This window comes from Medicago truncatula, chromosome 3 (genome assembly GCF_003473485.1).
Source record: "Medicago truncatula cultivar Jemalong A17 chromosome 3, MtrunA17r5.0-ANR, whole genome shotgun sequence".
Taxonomy (NCBI): Eukaryota; Viridiplantae; Streptophyta; class Magnoliopsida; order Fabales; family Fabaceae; genus Medicago; species Medicago truncatula.
The window spans coordinates 14,168,751-14,190,865 of NC_053044.1; the positions used below are offsets into that span (position 1 = coordinate 14,168,751).

At 33.8% G+C, this 22,115-nt stretch overlaps 2 protein-coding genes across 2 annotated transcripts; both read left to right on the forward strand.

Annotated features, from left to right (window-relative positions):
• The first annotated feature begins 10,620 nt into the window (after positions 1-10,620).
• Positions 10,621-15,405, forward strand: LOC25479871 (NAC domain-containing protein 53). Its single transcript, XM_013587692.3, has 4 exons — positions 10,621-10,888; positions 11,668-11,942; positions 13,474-13,755; positions 14,136-15,405. Exons 1-4 carry the CDS (start codon positions 10,732-10,734, stop codon positions 15,039-15,041), a joined length of 1,620 nt encoding a protein of 539 aa, XP_013443146.1. The 5' UTR covers positions 10,621-10,731; the 3' UTR covers positions 15,042-15,405.
• Positions 15,406-19,672: 4,267 nt separating this feature from the next.
• On the forward strand, positions 19,673-20,554 carry LOC25479870 (pectinesterase 3). Its single transcript, XM_013587691.3, has one exon. It carries the CDS (start codon positions 19,727-19,729, stop codon positions 20,414-20,416), a length of 690 nt encoding a protein of 229 aa, XP_013443145.1. The 5' UTR covers positions 19,673-19,726; the 3' UTR covers positions 20,417-20,554.
• The last annotated feature ends 1,561 nt before the right edge of the window (positions 20,555-22,115 follow it).

Here is a 22,115-nt window from a genome sequence, read left to right on the forward strand (position 1 = left end):
TGCCTTTCCAAAGGAAGTTCCTAGTTGTCTGATCAATGCTATCACAAATATTTTGGGAAAGCCAATTAATCTGCATATAGTAAGTAGGAATGGAGGAAAGAACAGATGATGCAAGAGTCAATCTACATGTTCTATTTAGAAGTCTACTTTTCTAAGAGGCCAACCGAGTTTGCATTTTTTCGATGATGAAGTTTAAATCACTTTTCTTAGGTCTTCCTTGAAGCATAGCAAAAACCAAATACTTTCCAAGTGCTTTGAATTCCTGATATGGAGGTGAGATTGGTGATTTTGCCATGAGGAGTACCTGAAGAATAGTAAGCTCTAGACTTTGAGATGTTGATTTTTAAACCAGATGCTCGGCTGAATCTTTCAAAAAGATTGTGGATGAAGTGAAACTCAGAGCTCTTCGTTTTGGTGAAAAGGAGGACATCATCTGCAAAGAAGAGGTGAGATACCTGGGGCCCCCTATTTGTGATTTGGATCACTTCCCATGTCCCTTGGTTGATAGCGAGATTGATAGCAACAGAGAGCTTTTCCATGCAAAGGATGAAAAGATAAGGGGACAACTGGTCACCTTGTCTGAGACCATGAGTAGGCTTGAAGGAAGGCAGCTTGTTCCATTCCATAAAATTGAGTAGCTAGATGAAGAAATACAATGCAAAATGAGCTTGATAGTGATGTCTAGGAAGCCGAAATCATGGAGGCAGATGCTAAGAAAATCCAAGTTGACGTTGTCAAAAGATTTCCATATCAAGTTTGAAAGCTACAAAGTCCTTCTTCCTTTTGGAACGCTTCATGAAGTGAATTATTTCCTGCAAAACAATAAAGTTATCTGAAGTGCCCCTACCAGGCAAACAACTACTTTGATAGGGGCCAATAATGTTAGTGAGAATAGGCCTTAACCGGTGAACCAAAAATTTGTGATAATTTTGTAAATAATGATGCAAAGGTTGATGGGTCTGAAATCTTTGTAAGTAGTAGGGGTTCAATTTTCGAAAAGAGCGCAATGAGAGTGTTTGAGATCTCCAGATCAAAGTAACCATTATGGGAAGCTGCTTGGACCATTTGGAAAATATCATCACCAACAATGTGCCAGTATTGTTTGAAGAAAATGCAATGGAAACTGTAACGCCCACTTTCGTTTAATTAATTATTTAATCGAGATTAGACGAGTTATATTATATTTATATAATATATGTTTGAATTTTGTTGATTTATGACGATTTAGATGATTTGGATGATTTTGATGTATTTTGATGAGATTATGACACTTATTTTATTGTTAAATAAAATAAGATTTGAAAATAAAATAAAATATTTAGTTGAGGGCTGTTTTGAGATTTTAGAGAGTTTTGGGGGAGAAAGTGAGATAAGATAAGATTTTAGGAGGAGATATAAAAAGAGAAAACCTAGTCTTAGAAAAATTAGTACGTACGATCAAACTTTGGAAAAAGGAGGAAAAAGCCATAGCAGGGAGAAGACCAAGAGGAGGGCTGCGATTTCTGCAAAATAAGGTAAGGGTGAGACTAATGATTCAGTAATGTTGATTAGTATAATTCTGATGATTAATTAGCAAGAATTAGGATTGAATTGGAGGAATCGAAAACTAGGTCAAATCCCTAAAATTGATGTCCAAACGGTAGAAATTGATTAGATTGTTGTAGAAACTGTCCCTTGACCTTAGAATATGTTTAGGATGAATTCTGGAATCGAAATTAGGCTTTAAACCATGAGTTTAGATTAATTTTTGAAGAAAACTGCATTCTGCCCGAGCCAACATTCATCGCTCGCCCTAGCGAACGATGATCCTCGCCTCGCGAGTGATGAAGTTCATCGCTCGCCACGCGAGCCAAGACCCCTCGCCTCGCGAGTTACATGTCGTAGCTCGCCACAACGAGCAACCCTACTCGCCATAGCGAGCATGACCAGAGAGCATGTTGATTTTCGTATTTTGGACTTTTGAGTTGAACTTTAGATGCTTTTGAGTACCCTTAGATGTTTACTAAAGATTAGAGGATGTTTTAGAACAAGATTGAACCTAGAACAACCTTAGTTGGAAATCTGGAAAGTACTCGCCATGGCGAGCAGATGCTCTCGCCTCGCGAGCACTTCCAGAACTAAGTGCTTTTGATAATGTCGTGACCTGAGTTGTTTGGATTGGTTAGGAATGAAACTTTAGGTAGTAATATGACCTATGTGAGATGTTAACTGAGATCTGTGAGGCTGTTATGAATTGTTAAGCTGTTGTAATGTGATTTAAAGATTAAATGCATTACTTGATTTATTCTTGAATAACTTTGATGTTGTTGAAAATGAATTGTTGTGATGAAATTATAATGCTGTTGTGATCTGATTATGCTGCTGCTGTTATTTAACTAAGTTGCATGAGTCATTATAAGATGAATAAGATGTCGTTGAGCTCCAAATTATTGGATGCATATTGAGATGTTGATTAAGATTGTTTTAGATTGATTGAGTCCATGCATTAGCATTCATATGTTGGGGGCTCATGCCCTGGAGCTTAGTCCTCACCACGATGGAGCATTTGCTCAAATAAATGTTGGGGGCTTATGCCCTGAAAGTATATTAATACTAAACTGTTGGGGGCTCATGCCCTGATTGGTACCACATGCATATAAGAGGTTTAGATTTGCATTGTCGCATTTGTCGAGTCAAAAGATATTATGTTATTGTTGATGATTGAAATGATGTGATTACTTGATAATTGTTTATTGAAGATGCAATGTTTAAGATACTTTGTTGAAAGTTAAATTGTTATTTAACTGATTTTGGATTATGTTTGAATGTGATATCCCGTTCATGGTGTTTACTCTGATAATTGTTTAGAAATTTTCATATTGGGAAAACGGGGTGTTACAGAAACCATTGGGGCCAGGGGCTTTGTTGGGCTTTATAGGGTTAAGGGCAGCGAACACTTCAGGTTTGGTGATTGGAGAAGTTAAAGAAATTTTCCCATCGGCATCAATGGAAGGGTGAGCGCCTTCATTGAAAGATCGATCATGGTTAGGTTGGTTGCCACTGAAGAAATTCTTGAAATAGTTTTGGGCCTCCTCTTGAAGAATGTCGCTATCAGAGGACCAAGTACCACAAGGGAGTTGAAGTCTATGGATTCTATTTCTTTTTCTTCTGATGATAGTTTGAGCATGGAAGAAAGCAGTGTTTTTATCTCCAAATTTGATCCACTTTTCAATAGATTTTTGGTACCAAAGCATTTCTTCTTGGAAGAGGATGTGGTTGTATTCTTGTTGTAATTCTTTTTCAGTGAGGGAATGCCAGACGGAATCAACTCTTCAAGATAGTTTTGGATACCTTTGAGACAGTTTTCCATATGCTTCTTTTCTTGGAAAATGTTGCCAAAAACTTCATGGTTGAAAGTGATAGAATTTTCCTTGACTTTATTCAGGGACGCGGTGATGTTGGGGAAGTGCCAAGAATTTTTTACCAGCTCCGCATAATCATGTTGATCGATCCAGGCAGCTTTGAAACAGAAAGATCTTGGACCTCTGGCTAAAGGAAGACCACCAAAACGAAGAAGAAGCGGATTATGATCAGAGTGGAGCCTACACAAAACCTCAACAAAAGCTTCAGGAAAAGGCATGCTCCAGTCTACATTTGCAATGCTTCTATCAAGGGCCATCAATGGTGTGGTTGATATTCATAAGGTGAGTCCAGAGGTTGGGCGAAGGGTAGGGTTAGGGCTAGCATAAATACAGGTGCAAATGATGTTGGCACTGCCTCGGCTGACAGAGAAGGTTAAAAAGTGGGGGTTGGAATCAATGACATTTGTAGTGATGTTAGTGGCAGAATGTTTTAGAAGCCAAATACCTCCGGAGTGGCCATTTGCTTCAATGATGTAAATGGGGGTGTAACCGGTGTTGGTCCAAAAGGAGGAGACTTTACTAAAAGGAACATGAACAAAAGAAATCTGATTTAGAAAAGAAAAAAATACAAATGTGTCTGGGTTCTCTCTTTTGACACATGTAACACCCCGTTTTCCCAATATAAAAATTTCAAACATATAATCAGAGTAAACAACAATTAACGGGATATCACATTCTTAAAATCTTCAAAACATAGATAAATAATAATTTATCCTTCATCAACCAAATAGCAGCGGAAATAAATTCTAATCATCATAAAGTCTTGGCACGCAGGCCTCATTAAAACATCTCATAATAATTCAGTCTAATATCATAAATGAACACGTAAAAGAATGAAGCATGCAAATCATATAAACCCCATCCCGTTACGTATCAAAGCGACCTAGACGACACAGTGAGGCAAGGCCACTCAGGACAGCAATCTGCACACTAAGCTCGATCACCTGCAAGTTACTCATACGAAGAGCAACATTTTCAAGCAGAAGGGGTGAGATTTCATAACACAATAATATTAATCAATATAATTCTAAATCATAATTAACATCATAAACAGTCTTAAACATCATTGCATCTTTGATAACAATTATCAAGTAATCACAGCATTCAATCATCATCAATAACATGACATCTTTAGACTCGGCAAATGCGACAATGCAACTTAGACCTCTTATATGCATGTGGTACCAATCGTCATCAAAGTATTAATATACTTATAGCATCGTGGGGAGGACAAAGCTCCAATCGTGGTGAGGACAAAGCTCAAATCGTGGTGAGGACAAAACTCAATGCATGCTAATGCATGGACTCTATCAACAAAACATCTTAATCATCAAATCTCTTATACATCCAATAATTTGGAGTTCATCATCATTTTAACTATCTTATTCAGACTCATGCAACTTAGTTAATTAACAATAACAGCATAATCAGATCACATCAACAGCTTAATATCAATTCATCTTCAACAACTTCTTGATCATTCAATAATAATTCAAGGAATGCAATCAATCAATAAATCACATTATAATCACTTAGCATTTCATAATAGCTTCACAGTTCTCAGTTAATATCTTAATTAGGTCTCATTAGTACCTAAAGTTCCTTTCCTAATCAATCCAAGCAACTCAGGTCTCAAAATCCTCAAATGCACTCAGTTCTGGAAGTGCTCGCGAGACGAGAGCATCTGTTCGCCATGGCGAGTACAAGCCAGATTCCCAACTAAGGTTGTTCCAGGTTCAATCTTGTTCTAAATCATCCTCTAATCTATATTAGACACCTAAAGGTACTCAAAGGCATCTAAGGTTCAACTCAAAAGTCAAAAACTTAGAATTCGACATGCTCTCTGGTCATGCTCGCTATGGCGAGTAGGGTTGCTCGTTGTGGCGAGCTACGACATGTAACTCGTGAGGCGAGGGGAAATGGCTCGCGTGGCGAGCGATGAACTTCATCTCTCGCGAGGCGAGGATCATCGTTCGCCAGGGCGAGCGATGAATGTTAGCTCGGGCAGAATGCAGTTTTCTTCAAAAATTCATCTAAACTCATGGTTTAAAGCCTAATTTCTGTTCCATAATTCATCCTAAACATATTTTAAAGTCAAACGACGTTTTCTACAACAATCTAATCAATTTCTACCGTTTGATCATCAATTTTAGGGATTTGACCTAATTTCAAAACTTTCTAATTTCAATCCTAACTTTGTCAATTAATCATCAGAATCATAGAAACTAACATTACTGAATTATTAGTCTCACCCTTACCTTGTATGAAGAAATCGCAGCTCTCTATGGTGATTCTCCCTTCTCTTGGCTTTTTTCTCCTTTTTCCAAAGTTTGATCGTACGTGCAATTGTTTTCTAAAAACTAGGTTCTCTCTTTTTATATCTCCACCTAAAATCTTATCTTATCTCACTTTCTCCCCCAAAATTCTCTAAAATCTCAAAACAGCCCTCAACTAAATATTTTATTTTATTTTCAAATCTTATTTTATTTAACAATAAAAGAAGTCTCATAATCTCATCAAATCATCAAAACACATCAAAATCATCCAAATCATCAAAATCAACAAAACTCACACATATATTATATAAATATAATATAATCGTCTAAAATCGATTAAATAATTAACTAAACGAAAGTGGGCCTTACAACACACTTATACAAATACGTAAACGCGGGCTTCTCGGGTGCCAATTGGAGGTGGGAATCAATTTTTAAGTTTTTTTTTTTTTTAATTCGTTGTTTATATTTGGTTTTTTAAGCCGTTATTCTATCATTTTCTTTTTGTTGGTAAATGGTATACCAAGCACCAAACTCACACACAACAACAATCAAGTTCGAAATCAGATGAGGTATTCAAATTAACAATAGAGATAGATAGGTCTTGGGTTTTTGATTTGTTTAGGTGGAGGATTTTAGATCTATTGGTGATGTGTAGGGTGTTATGGTGTCTTTTACAGTGTTTTAGGGTTGTTATGGTGGCTCAAAAGAGCGTGGTGGTGATTTTATGTGTTTACTTTGCAACCTTTGGCGATTTTAAACTCTTAGCTCTTAATGGGTTTTAAGGGTGGAAATTTTTGTTTTTTGAGACTGTGGTGTTATTCATAAAGGATTGAGGAAGTTGATGAGTGAAGGCATAACCATATGTAAATTGGTGGTGGTGTAATTGTTGGGTGCTAGTTGTTGGTAACTAAAATCTCGTTTGATTTTGGTTATCAATTGGATTATGTGGCGACCTCAGATTTGGGTTCGTCTCTGTCGCGGCTTACTCATGTTTGTTTTGGATTGTTTTTGTGTTGGCTGGTGACTTTATTTGGGTGGTTTGTTTTTGGGTTGTTTTTTTTTATCTGGTTCTGTTTGTGCTACTGTTCCACGTGTTAACTACCATGAGATTTGTCTTCTGGATATTGGTGGGTCGATCGCTTTTGCTTTGAGATCGGAAGTTGACGTCTAGTTTCATGTTTTTTGGATGGTTAAGGTGTCTTTTCCAAGTTCCAGGAGTTGAAGGGTGCCTAGTGATTTGTTTCTGGAGTCTGATGTGCTGATCACTTTTGATTTGAGATCGAGATTCAGTTTCTATACTCAAGTTTTTTTTTTTTTTTTTTTTTGCGTATTTTGGCGTCTTCTCCGACAGACTGAGGATTGATCGGTGGTGGAATCTGAATTAGTTCGGAAATTCGGCTATGTTGTGGTGATGAGGTGAGGTGTCTGTTTGTGGTGATGAGAAGGGGAGGTGTTGTTGTTTGGGATTTTCAGTTGATTTTTTGGAGTGGCTTTGATGTGAGTAGCCGCGCGATAGGCGTTTGGATTTTGTTTCTGTGGTCATTCGCGATGGAGTGTGTGCTTGACTCAACTTTTGGTTTATGTTGGTTTATAGGGTTTAGCTTGGTTTTGGAGGTTTATTTTATTGGTGTTTAAGATGTACAGTGTATGCTCTTCATTTTGGGTATTCCGTCTATATACGACGATCTTTACTTTGTGGTTTCTGTCTTACCGATCCATATATGTTCGTTTGTGCAGGGACTTGGTTATTAATAAATTTTGCCGTTAGAAAAAAAAAAGATAGATAGGTCTTGTTTTATGATAGTTGAGATGGGTTTTAAGAACAACATATTTTAATTATATATCATTTATTAATTATAAGAGAATCAACGATGGATATACCTATTTTTTGGTACTTAAATAGGTCTCACGTGTACATGTCACTAATTTATAATTTTTTAATAGTAGTACCTAATAAGGACTCAATCTCTCTAACCCATCATCTCACACATATTTCTTAAATTGGACTCACTAATCAATTGTCAAAGCAGCCTACAGGGCCTGCGACCAAGCCACACCAAACTTTTTTGATACATAGAAGGCCAATACTTTTTTACAAGTCTATTTAGCCAAGGGACTACTCTCTAAGCATCTAGCAATTGCTCACAAGCACCTCAAACTAATGAAATTACCTCCATCAATAATTAACTATTGTTCACATTACTTTCTAAATTGATTAAACCGAATTTAAAAAGGGATGAACAGTAGTTAACTACTGTTCGACAATGAACGATAGTTAATACTATTCAGGTTGTTTTTTTAGGTGTTTGTGAGTAATTGCTAGGTAAAGAACACTCTCATATAACTAAAAAGCTAGTCCAAAAGTGATAAACAAAATAATTTATCCTCTAAAGTTGGGCTGTTGTATTTGATTCTCTATTATTTCATTATTATTATTATTATTATTATTATTATTATTATTATTATTATTATTATTATTATTATTATTATTATTATTATTCAATTACCATATTTAAAGGGAATATGAGATGTTGGGTTGATTTTTCACTATCGCAATCATACTCTTAAACTATTTTTCTTATAATAATATTTATTGTTGATGTCAGTAAAATATATAAGAATTTATATTATATTTGCTATATTGTTGTGTTATTGAAATAGATAAACATGTTTGTTGGGTTTATTATAATTTGAAAGTCACATGCACGCACATAGACACTTTTAATCAAAATTCCATTAAAAACTTAGTTTATAATTTTCAAACTTTAACGCAATAAAAAAGGAAAATTAATGCCTGTCTTTCCGCTTGTATGAATAATGACATTATTATTATAGTACTTTGGATTATATTACGTTTGTTTTTTTTTTTTCATATCTAAATATACTTTGATAAGTTATAAATTAAACATGAATCATATATAACCAAATTCTTTTGTAAAAAAATATGGGTCTTGTTAACGAGTGTCTCCAGGGTACTCTTTAAGCATCTCATATTTAGTAATTATTCTTTTAAAAAGTCAACTATTACGATTTTCAATGCATTCAATACATAATTTTTTATTAAAAACTTACTATTTAAAGTGCTTAAAGAGTACCCCGGAGACACTCGTTAACATTTCTTAAAAAATATAACCAAATTCTTTAAAATGTAATATTAAATATCAAATTAGAGTTTAATCTGGTATACTATTTTCTCAGTTTATTTAAATACATACAATATTACTTATTTAAATATGTTCATATGCCATAAAATTTTAAGCATATTAACACATCATATAAATATTTGTAAAAAAATAAATATCATATCAAATAATTGAGCTCAAATGATTAATCAACTTTTTCAATGACGAATTATTCAGGAGAACCTGAGTTGGATTTATAGTAAAACAAATCTTGACCATAATCATATCTCACTTTTGAAATGTCAGACTCAAGCCTACCTACGAAACAAGTATATAGCAGGACAAATTTAGACTATGTAAAGCTTAACTCGACTCGACTTGTTTGCACCCTTAATTTGAATGATAATATTTGTTAATGTTAAAAATGTTTTTGGTCTCTATAAATATATTAACTTTTCATTTTAGTCCCCCTAAAATTTTCCTTCAACTTTTAGTCTCTATAAAATTTTTAATCACTACTTTTGATCATTATTTTTAAGTAAATTTTTATATTTTTCAATGAAACTTTGCAGAAATGTATAAAATATCGTAAAAATCACTCAAAAAAAAAAAGATTTTTTTTAACAAAATATGAATTAAATATGAATTTTTTTATCGTAAAAAATTCTATTTTTTTGGGACAGATCCTTATAATAATTATACATTTTTATGAAATTTTTTATTTAAAAATATGAATTCTACATAGTTTTCTTTAAAGGAGAGACCAAAAGTGAAGATGAAAATTTTTTGGAGGACGAAAAGTTCAAGAAATTTTTTAGTGGGACTAAAATGATGAAGAGATCTTTTGTTCCATTCCATTATGTTCCACTAGCGAAAAGACGGGCACTTAAGACCCCCCGTCTTTACGCTTTTTTAATTGCGTTAACATTTGAAAATTATGAACGATGTTTTTTTTTATATAAAATTTTGATTATGATTAAAATTAAAAATATAAATGTTTGTTGCTTTCAAGCTATAACAAAACAAACTAACTATGATTATCTATTTTAAAGACACCAACAATATAACAAAAAAATATAATCTAAATTCTTTTTTTATGAGACAAACAACAATCTTTATTATATAAAAAGTTGTTTAAGAGTGTAATTGGTATAATGAAAAAGTAATTGTAAATATAATCATCTAGTTTGTTTTACTTTTTAAATGATAAATGAAAAGAAAAAAAAAATCAGACATAGACATATGCTTAGCTCAATTGATTTAGACAATCCATAAAATATGCAAGGTGCGAGGTTCAAACCTATTACATTTTTTAAATAGGCTTAATTAGTCCCCAGGTCCCTTAACTTAATTGTTTGTACCAAATTGGTCCCTTAAATTTAATTTGTACCAAATTCGTCCTCTAAGTTTTGCTCCGTTATCAGTTTAGGTCCTTTCTGTTAGTTTTGGGCAAAAAACGTTAAGTTTCTGTAGTGGGACCCAATGAGGAAGAGGAAGAAATTGTTGTGGAGGAGGCAGGAGAAGATGTTGTAGGGCCCACAACAGAAGAGAATATTTCTTGTCACAAGTCAGCGTGGACATAACTTAACGTTTTTTGACCAAAACTAACAGAAAGGACCTAAACTATTAATGGAGCAAAACTTTGAGGACTCATTTGGTACAAATTAAATTTAAGGGACCAATTTAATACAAATAATTAAGTTAAGGGACCTCGGGACTAATTAAGCCTTTTAAATATTTAAATTTATTTGTAACAAAAAAAAACGGAAACCACTCCTAATTTTTTTACGGACCCTTTTTACTCCTAAAAAGCCCAAAAGCCACACAGTCCAATTGACAAACCCTAACTTTCTTCTCTTCAAAAACCCTAATCCACATTTTTCTGATCAATTTCACTTTTTCTCTCTTTTTTTCATTCCTCAGCGATCAATGTCTCTCTACCAAGCTCCTGGATTCCGATTCCACCCTACTGATGAAGAGATCGTTTGTTTTTATCTGAAGCGGAAACTCACCGGAAAGTTACCACCCTGTTTTGATCATCTTGCTTTCATCGATATCTACAAGTTTGAACCATGGGATCTTCCTAGTATGTGATCATGATTTTGTTTTTGTGTACTGTTTTTGTTTATTAGGGATTTTCGATGATGATTTTATGTCTGATGCTGTTTTGATCAATTTAGGTTTTTGAATGTTGTTTTGTTTGTTTAAGGTTTTTATTTATGTTTTTATACGGTGATTTGATGATTGTTGTTGTTGTTTTGATTTTTTAGGGTTTTTATTTAGGGTTTTTTCAATGGTGATTTGATGATTGGCGTTGTTTTGATTTTTTCGGGTTTTCCAATGATATTGTTTTTGTTTAGGGTTTTTCAATGGTTGTTTGATGTTATTTTAGGATTTTGGTTTGATTGATTGAGAGTGTAGTGAGGTGAATAGTTGGATGAAGGAAAATGGGTTCGATTGTTGTCATTAGGCGGATGAATGTTGTATTGGTTGGAAGGGAATTGAGGAACGTTAAGTGTTCGTGGTGGACGAGTTTGTTTCTGAGTACGTAGTTGAATCAGACCATGCTGCCATGGTGAGTGAGTGTGGTTGCTAAAAGTGAAAATGTTTTCGGTTTTAGGTTAGTGTTGAACAAGGAGTGGAAAATGACGTTTAAATGTATTGTAGTAGAAGATGAAGAGTGTGTGTGTTAATAGTGACTGATCGAAAGCCTGATGATTAATGTTGTTTTGATTATTCATGGTTTTTCAATGGTGATTTGATGGTTGATGTTGTTTTGATTTTCTAGGGTTTTCTATGTTATTGTTTTCGTTTAGAGTTTTTTAATGGGGATTTGATGATTGGTGTTGTTTTGATATTTTTTAGATATGTCCAAGCTGAAAACTAAGGATTTGGAATGGTACTTCTTCAGTGCGCTGGACAAGAAGTATGGCACTGGATGCAGGACGAATCGTGCTACTGATCGAGGTTATTGGAAGACTACTGGAAAGGATCGGGTTATCAAAAACGGGGAGGAGACAGTTGGAATGAAGAAGACCCTTGTTTATCACCTGGGTCGGGCCCCACATGGTAACCGAAGCAATTGGGTCATGCATGAGTATAGGATGATTGATGAAGAATTGGCCAAAACTGGAGGGCAGGTATTATAGTAGTGATAGACATAGACATTGAATGTTTGTTTTTTCAATTTTTATTTATGCTCTTTCAAAATAGATAGTGAATAAATGAATTTCCTCCTTATTCAAAACTTGTTACATTTACTGTCAACGTTATACCTGACCGGTGCACGTACACAACTTGTTTGGTACTTCATTTTTTCTCATCATTTTGTCCATTTTTCTTTTCACGGAAAAAAGTTTCCGCGATTGCCTCACTACTTATTGCCAACCTACCGTAATTATGATCTTTGACCCACAGTAGGCATCTCAAAGTATCTTCATGGCTCAGGCCCTTTGGGCTTGTTATGGAACTAATCTTTGAGTCTGCAGCCAGATGGATATCTGATTTTTTTACGAGGTTGGACTACTTTAATCGACGACCCAGGGATTGAACCTGGGTTCTTTTCCTGGGGGAGTCATATTTGCCTCACTTTTTATCTGTGAGTTTCTGTGATTTATATCTCAATGTTTCATTACAGTTTACATTATTTCTTTCATGGGTTTAATTATTCTCTGCTCAAGTTCAGTTTGTATGTTTACCAAAGGATTTTTTTTCATATTCTCTTTCTTAGATAGTCAAAGGTTGTTGAGTTCTAAATATATTGTTTTTTTTCATATATAGCTTGTATCTTGAATAAGGAAAATCAGTATATTTCATGAGATATGAGATATGAGATATGAGATAATGAGATATGAGATATTTCTTTTAAAAATATATGTCCATCATGACTATAAGTTGGAAAACCGTATGCATTTGAAGTTTGAACTCTAATAGATGCTAATTCATAGTGTTTGGTTGCGCATATCCACAATTTCATTTGTTATTCCCACTGCTTGTAATTTAAATCTTGAATAATCTCATACCTGGCTTGCTGAGATTTCTGTCAATTACTACCAAAATTTCATCTGTCTCCTGAAGATTTGTTTTAATGATTTTGATATTGCATTTCGTCTCTTATATATTAGCCTTAAGATGTTTATAGCCTGGTGAATACATAGGAATTATTATTCAAGTACTAGTTTTATATTGGGTGGTTCCAAAATATATGTAGCCCTTTTGGAAATTGGAAGACTGAGTTTTCAGCTGTAGATTTTTAAGCTTATGCTGCCAACCAAATTTGGGATTTTTCTTTCTTTTGCCAATTAATGTATCATTGTTTACTCTAATAGTAGGTAGTTACTCAATTACACTGCTCATTTATTGTAGATAGCAAATTACAAATGAAAATAATTAACAATTGAAAAAAAAAATTCACTCAAAGTTGATACATTCCGGTACTCCATTTTTTGTTGTGAATTGAACAAATTAGCTTTCTCATGTTTTATATGATATGAAAGCTCATGATTTTTATTGACATGCCTTTACCTTATTTTTTAATTAAACTGCCTTCCCTCATATTTGTTCCCATATCTATGCATATTGCATCCTATTATTTATGCTTTGACTTTATGGAATTGAGTTTTGATTTGATTCTTACTTGGTTGGACGTTTGTGTTGGTTTTGGTGGAGAAGGATGCTTATGTGCTGTGTAGGATCTTCGAGAAGAGTGGTTCAGGGCCTAAGAATGGGGAGAAGTATGGGGCTCCCTTTGTAGAGGCAGAGTGGCAGAATGTTGATGAACCAGTCAATCCCTTGCCACCGGTTGATAATCAGCTTTTGGAACAAGTGGCTGCTCCTGCTCCTGATTACGCTGAATTTTTGCAATCTTTGGTGGCTTTTGATAACGATCTTTTGAATGAAAGTGTGCCTACTGCTACTGATGATAATTATCTTGAAATCCTTGACCTTGACCAGGTTTGTATTGTATCCTAAATGATGTTCGATCTTTCGTTGGGGTTGGAATTTTGGTTTTCTTTTTGTTCGATTAATCTTTCCTGGGGTATAGATTATATGCATGTTTGCAATATTGTAGCTTTGCTTGATTTTTTAATTGAAACCTTTCCTGGGGTGGAGATTTATTTATTGGTGTCTATCATTCTAGATACGTTATTCCTCAGCGTTGGCCTTTTCTTCTTCTGATGATGAGCATCTACAGTTTTACTTTATCATTTTTGTCTTTGCGATTTCTTCTTCAAGCAATTTGTTTATTTTTTATTTTTTTATATTTTCTGCTTTCTTTGATGTTCCTGGCATATTTAATATTCTAATTTAAAAGAAATGTCTTCAATTACCAGGAGCTTGATACCAGTGTTACAGTTGGAAATGCTGATTTGCCACCAAACTTCTATTATGGGGAGTGTAGTAGCTTTCCTCAGCATTCCCAATCGGAAGCTGCTTTTGGTATTTATGATCATCAGGTTGGTGGTCTATATGGTGTGGATTCAGTGCAAGATGGTTACAATGGCGAGACAAACCATAACGAAAATCCTCTGAACTTCGATTTTGCCTCTGAGGATCCAGATCTGTATTTTGATGCGGCTGAATATCTTAGGGGTTTGAACGAAGAATATGTTGAAACCAATGATCTTAAGAATCTTGATGGGGTTGATTCCACCGTGATAGATCCTTCTGTTTCTGAATTGCTAGATGAGTACCTTGAATGCCCTGATGAAGAAGATATTACCAAATATATATGCTTTGATTCTGAAAGCCCCATTGCTAATCATGTTTTTGAAGCACAGTATAGTAATGGAGTTTTACCTAAGGAGGATCAAGGAGCTGCATCAAATTGGGTCTCAGGAGGTGAAAATGCTTTTGTAAAGCAAGCCAATAAATTGTTGGCCGGCATACCAGCTCCTCCTGCATTTGCTTCTGAGTTTCCTTCTAAGGAGTTTGCTGTTGGGATGCATTCCGCAGCTGAGTTTTCCAATTCAGCTCATATAACTACCGGTATTATTAGCATTACAGACATTACTTACAGTGGCAATATGATGGATTGGATGGCCGGCAAGAATGGAGGTTTTGACACCATAATGTCTAATGAATTTTCCCAAACTGCTGCTATTAACTCTGCTACTGGCTTGGTCTGTAGGAAAACTGCATGTATGTTATCACATGGTTGGGTTTACTTGATGGGTTTCTCAGTTGTGATTCTTTCAATGAGTTTGAAGATTGGAAGCTTCATGTATATGGGTAAATGAGAAATGCAAGGTTGGCTATGATACAATAATCCAGTCAGTTAATTATTGTTCGGTTGACAGGACTAAGATTCCATGACTTTTGTAGATTTTTTTTATGGTAATTTAGTCATACCGATCATGACATTATTTATCGTAACTTACACGCCTGCATTTCAGTTTGTTGGTTGCAAACAGAGTTCTACTTGATACAATTAGTTATACATTTCAGTAACTATATGCCTTTGATAGTTTTTAGATAAATATTTGCACTATTTTACTACTACTTGTAGTTATTGAGTTGTTGGACAAGTATTCCCTATTGTTTCACAATTGTAACCCTTGACATGTATTGTTTCAACAATTCAATATATTAAGAATTCAGGGAGCCCCAACAAACACAATATTCACAAAGCTATTCCATGGTGAAAATTTACAATATAAAATAACAGAACCCCCAAATTTTCAATCGTTGATTTTCATGTGGAATTTGGTCATGACAATTTAGCTTTGGGTTGATTGATTTTCTTCTTATTCCATTTGTGAAAAAATGAATAATAATATTCTAGATTTGGGGATGGAGATGGAGCCTATTAAGATGTGAAATTGAAGAGGAGAGTAGTATGGTGTTTGTATGTTTTTTTGTGAATGAAGAATGTGAATATTAATGATTGTAGGTCTTGAGAGAAAAAGGAGTAATTTAGACGAGGATAAAAATGAAATGTAGGAGAAGAGTTCTCAATTCTTATTTTTGTTGTTTGATTATTTAGATCCAAAGGAGAGAGTGAGATGGCCCAGTCTCCATGGTTGTATTTGGGTACCAGATGGTGGTTCTTAGGAGGAGATGTCAACAAGATGGTGGAGATGTCTCGGCGCGTGATTGACTACACCACTTGTGATTTATGTGCTCCTTTTAAAATGTCAGATTCAATCTCTCCAATATCAATTTCGGTGGATTAGTTTGACTATTTACAATTTTGTTTTTGTTTATTTGAAAAATACCTTTTCCAAATCAAGTTTAAACAATTCAATACAGGGGAAAAGATAAAAGGACTAAGCAGAGAAAATCAAACAATTTTTTTTATACTAGTTCCCTATCTTAACGTGTAGCTACATCCGGTCCTTTCACACAAAAAATGATTTCTACACTATAACCATACTATTTATAACATCTTCTGAGATATATACTTTTGTTAAACTAATTATACTACTAGCCTCTCAATACTACTCCATCCGTTCCTATATTTAAGCACCTATTTGATTTTATTTTTATCTCTAAATGTAAACCCCTTTTCAAAATTGATCCTTCTAGACAATTTTCTTTGGCACTAATAAATATCGTACCATAAATGATACTCCCTTGAGCGAGATGCATTAATGATACTAGATGGAGGATTCAACACATCATCAGATGATAATTTGCATTAAGTGGCATTATCATCTGATGCCTTTCGTGCTTCATGTAAGTCAATAGACTATGAACACTAGATAGGGTAAACTCGAGGTGGAATCACTACATCAACCTTATTTTGGTTTGAACAAATAACAAAGAGAAATGATATTTGTATAATCAATTTAGTACAACTTTATCTTTCATATTTACATTATGTTTTTATTATCTCTCTTCCTTTTTCTTTCTTTATTGTTTTTGACCAATAAAAAGAGAGAACAACAAAGTTGTCTCAAAGATTGTACCAAAATAGTTGTCAAAATATCACTATTCAATAACAAAAATATGAAATATAAGGTTGATTTGATAGCCGATACCAAAAAGTTAGCGAATAGAATGATCAGTATAGTCTCGAGCTCGATTCTTGCCACCAATCAATACTAACAAATTAACATTCTAATATTAACCGTGTTAAAAACAAAATTAACATAAGGGAATGACCTGATTTATTTTGGTGAGGTTAATATTGCCTTCGGAAAATCATAATCAATCAAAACAACCTCATGTATTCCACTATGTCAAACATAACATTCCAAAAAAATAATTAGTGGATATACATGACGTTTTAATTGGTTGTGAAATTTTTTAAAGGTAAATTAGTTGACTTTTTATTTTATTTTATTTTAATTTACCTTTTATATGAAGAGGGTTACGAACAGGGTTAAACAAATCATATATAATTCCTCTATGAACCTCCTGAGTTTTAATTCTTGCACCTTACTTCTGCACCTCGGTTTTTTCCTTCTTACGGATATGCACCAGCACCAAATACACCTACCTTTTATCTACTTATTATTACTAGTTTTGTTTTATCTAGTTATTATTACCTTTTTTTAAGAGGATTATAAGATTATTACTTGAAGAATCTTAAAACAAGTAAACAAGTGAACCAACTTATAATTTTGAATTGCAATTTATACATTGTATTTATAAAACCATATGACATATGTTGTAATGAATGTTTATACATATTTATTTTTTTAAAAAAGTAATTTATAATTTTTCATTAATAATCAAAGTCGAAATATAAAGAGGTACAACATTAAAAATACGGGGACTAGCTAAGAATGTTTATGTTTTTTGTGTGTGACAATTACTAAATTATCTTTTATTTATAGATATGTTTATGTTGATTTTTCATCTTCAAAAATAAATTGATATTATTATAATGGATATATCTAATTAATAAAGGAGTAATAAATGTATCTAGAAATTTGCATTAGGTCTTATTTAGAGAGAAACAAAATCTCCGAAAAAGTCATAAGGACAAAAAGAGAGTATATATATTGTTAATTTAGGCTTTTGTATTAAACATTAATCCAGGTTAAAAATATCTGCACTCGGTCCCTATGATACACAATATAGAGAAGTCTAGTTCAAACTTGGTATTCCTCGTTTATTCATCTTAAGGGTGAAATTACGACCACTAGAATAATTGACGAATAATTTTTCTTTTATCTTGTGATCCGGGGTCCTCAATTTGCCAATGGTTCAAAAGTTTGAGCCCCCTGATCTAGGATCCTGGCTACGCCACTGGTTACGAATAGGGATGATAATAGGCTAGGCCGAGCTAGGCTTTGCAAGGCCTGAGCCTGACCTGCCAATTTTTTTGAAAGTCTAAACCTTATCTTATGAAAGCCTGATAAGACCTGCTAACATGTTTAAAAGCCTATTTCATATGAACATCTTTAAATAAACAATTAGATCTAAGTTTAAATAGATTAACGAACTAATATATCGATTAAATTAAACTCTCTTTTGATAATCAACAGAAGTTTTTAGGAAATTTGACTACATATTGTATCATATTTCAATTCTAATTTATAATATTACATTTAAATATGCAAATTGATGAAAAAATTAACAAATTTTTATTTTAATTTAAAGTACAAAATATAATATAATAACAAATGATATTATTCATATTTATTTAAATAGGTCGGCCTAATAGGCCTAAGATGCTTTTTAGATGGCTTGTGATCTGATCTTTTAAGAAAAAAAATCTAACTTGGTCTCTCATAGGCTAGGCTATAGGCCGGTCTGAACTATTCCAATCATAGTTTTAAAAACCGGATCGGACCGACCGGTTGAACCGGTCCGACCGTGAACCGATGGGGTGGTCGGTTCGGTCATGCAATTGAACCGGTGTAAACCGGCGTGACTCGGCGGAAACCGGTAAAAACCGGTGAATCGGCCGGTTTTCAGAACCGGAGCGGTTCAATACTCAGATTTAAAAAAAAAAAAAAAAAACTGAAAACAAGAAATATAAGAGAAGAAATCAAAGCAGAAGATGCAAAGATTAAGCCGGTAAATGAAATGGAAATATGGTCATTTGATTAAGCTGCATTGAATATGCAAAGAAGAAGCAGATAAATCGAAGAAAAAAAAATCAATAGCACTGTTGACTGTTGTTGTGTGAGGCGGCTGGTGTGCTGTGGAAGAAGCATAATTTCTTTAACAATTTTTTTTTTTTTTTTTTTTTTACAAATACCAACAATTTTTTTTTTATTAAGAATACCATTATTTTTTTTTAATCTTGATACTTTATGACTTTTTTTATTTGAGTGGTTGATATTGTCTGACTTATAAAATGAAAATTAAATTTAGTATGATATTGTTTGTTTTTAAGTATGTAATTTATTTTGAGACAAAAGCATCTGATTCAATTCGGTTTAATACTTACACAAGGGATCATTATTATGGTTTCTAAAGTGACCGAGTCACCGATTCAATCCGAGTTAATCCGGTTAAATATCAATACAAATTTAATCTAAGGACCGAATTATCTAACCGAGTCATCCGAGTGGTTCCGGTTCAGTCATGCGGTTTGACCAATGACTCTGTGGTTCGACCATTGACTCATTGACCCAGTACCCCCGCCGAGTCGATGACCGAGCCGAGTTTTAAAACTATGATTTCAATCCCTCGTTAACACCGTTTTTCTAATTAACGTGGGTTCAAGTTCAACCGTATAAAAATAGATTTAATTAGAAAAATGTATTTTCGTAGGCTTAAGTGGATTCTTTATTTTCGAAGATCCAAAATAAATGTTCCTATTTCTCTCTATTTTTTTTAGATAGATGAAATAACAAAACCATTATAAACTCATAAACATACGTGCAGGTATCGGAGTTCGAACCTCGATCATAACATCCGGTATAACAATTTCGACACTTTTGCCGATTGACATTTTGTTCAAATAAGTAAGAAGAAACAACTCCTCCCTTTAACTAACAATCCCCAAAAACCAAAGCAAGAAATGGATTCTCTCAAAATTTTCAAAGGTTATGACAAAGTAGAAGAAAATCTCGAAGATCCTCAAAAACAACAAAACTACAACAACAATCGTAACAAAATCTCCAAACCCCTCATCGCCACAATCTCCATCATCATAACCATCCTCTTCCTTACCCTCACTTTATCATTCACCCTTTTCTTCCACCACAACACAAACACCGAGTCACAAAAACCCTTCAACTCACCCAACTCAATCCGATCCATTTGCAACATAACTCGCTTCCGTAACTCATGCTTCACCGCTCTATCCTCCTCCTCACAAAACCTCACCAACCCAAAAACAATCCTCAAAATCTCAATCCTCGCCTCCATCAACCAACTCACAGAACTTGCTTCATCGCTCAAAGCAAACTCCAAGGGAAACGCGTTCGGTGATTGCAATGAACAGATCGGGGATGCGGTGAGTCGACTCAACGATTCGATGTCGGTGGTTACTAACGGTGCCGTAACGTTGACAGATGGTGAAGTTAATGATATTCAGACGTGGGTTAGTGCTGCGTTGACGGATCAACAAACGTGTGTTGATGGGTTGGAAGAGGTTGGTGTTTCTTTGGAAAGTGCTGGAAAGGTAAAGAATTTGATGGAAAAGTCTAATGAGTATGTTAGTAATAGTTTGGCTATTGTTGCTAATATACGCCATTTGTTACATTGAAATTTTCTCTTAGTTGTTTATTTAATTTACATGATAAAAAAATAATTGAAGAAGGTTTCATTATGTAAATTGTAAATGTTTGTATGAATGTATGGGATGAATTTATTTGGTAGAGAAAACTCATTTGTTTGATATTAGTTTCATTTCATGCTTGCGAACATCTTTTTAATTTTTGTCAAATAATGTCAATTTTTTTACCCAAAAAAGTATCATCTATTCAATTTTGATCGATTGAAATCTATTGGTTTTAGGATGGACACCCGTGTCAAGCACCGGTTAGAATTTTGTCATCCTTAAACGAGATTAAGCGAGATGATATTATGATGTATTAAGTGTGAGTTAAATCTCCACATTGGATAAAATATTGGAGGTTAGAGAATAAATAAGTGAAAAAAAACTCATAGTCTTAAAATTTTGGATGAAGATGTAACATCTTTTTCAGTAATGTGTTGATTCACACAAGTGTTGGCTCTCGAAAAGTCCTAATAATGATATCATATCCGCTTCAACGTTTTTTGGGAGCAGAAGTGGTTCGTAGTGGTGGATCGCGGACATAGAGAGTCTCGTACTTAATGGAGAGAATTTAATATGTCAAGTGTCAGTTAAAATAACACGTTGAATGCAATAGTAGATGTAGAACAACATATAACCGAGATAACTCAAATATCAAATGTCTCAAGAATTTGGGTGAAGTTGTGATGTCAATCTCACTTGTGTGCTTGCTCTTAGCCTAATGTTATGATACAACTCAATACAGGTTTTCACGAAAGTCCCAACATTATGATGATTTGTTTTGTTAGTTTTTTTTGTGTCATGTGTTTAATTTTGTATCTTAAATTTTAGTTTTGGGATGTCATTCACTTTCAAGCAATTTTTGATTCAACCTCAATTATTTTAAATTCCTTCACTTTTGGTCTTTTGTCCGATTTGACAATGAAAAAATGTAGATGTGTTCTGCTACGTTTGCAAAATACATGCTTATTAATTATTTTAAATTGATGTGTCATTTTTTTAATGAATCTATTGTTTTGGTAGCATAATTACCCAACAATTTCCAACTCATTCAACAAATTCATAAAATTACCAGCAACTCATTCTATTCCCTATACTTTCACGAATAAAGCACGCACTCCTTAGTTTTTCCCGTATCGTTTGCCTCGTGTTCAAATTCCTTTTTCATCTTCTTTCCTTTTCTAATTTACTTTCTCTTTCCTCTTGGAAGAAATAAACAAAGACATCTATCTATGAAACTGCCACCAACCATATTTTTTACCTTGTTGTGCCTTTGAGCTTATTCGATTATCTCATCATATCACAAATACATCCAGTCTCACACTTGAGGGAGAGACATTAATGTGTCTGGTGTGATTTAAACTTCTACATTATGTGTAATAGTAAATATTGAGCAACATATAAGTGAGATGACTAATATACTCAATGTCTTAATGTTTTGGGTTTAGATGTGGTGATAATTTCACGTGTGAGGTTTCTCTTAGTCAAATATGATAATCAAACCCATTGTAGGCACTCTAAGAACCCCGAGCATCATGATGAATTGTTTTGTAAGTTTTTGGATTTTGTTAAGCTTAATTTTTATATATTAAATATACGTTTTTGGATGTCATTCACTTTCATGCAAATATTTTTACCCAAACTCTATTATTTAAAATACATTCACTTTTGCTTTTTGGTGGAATCT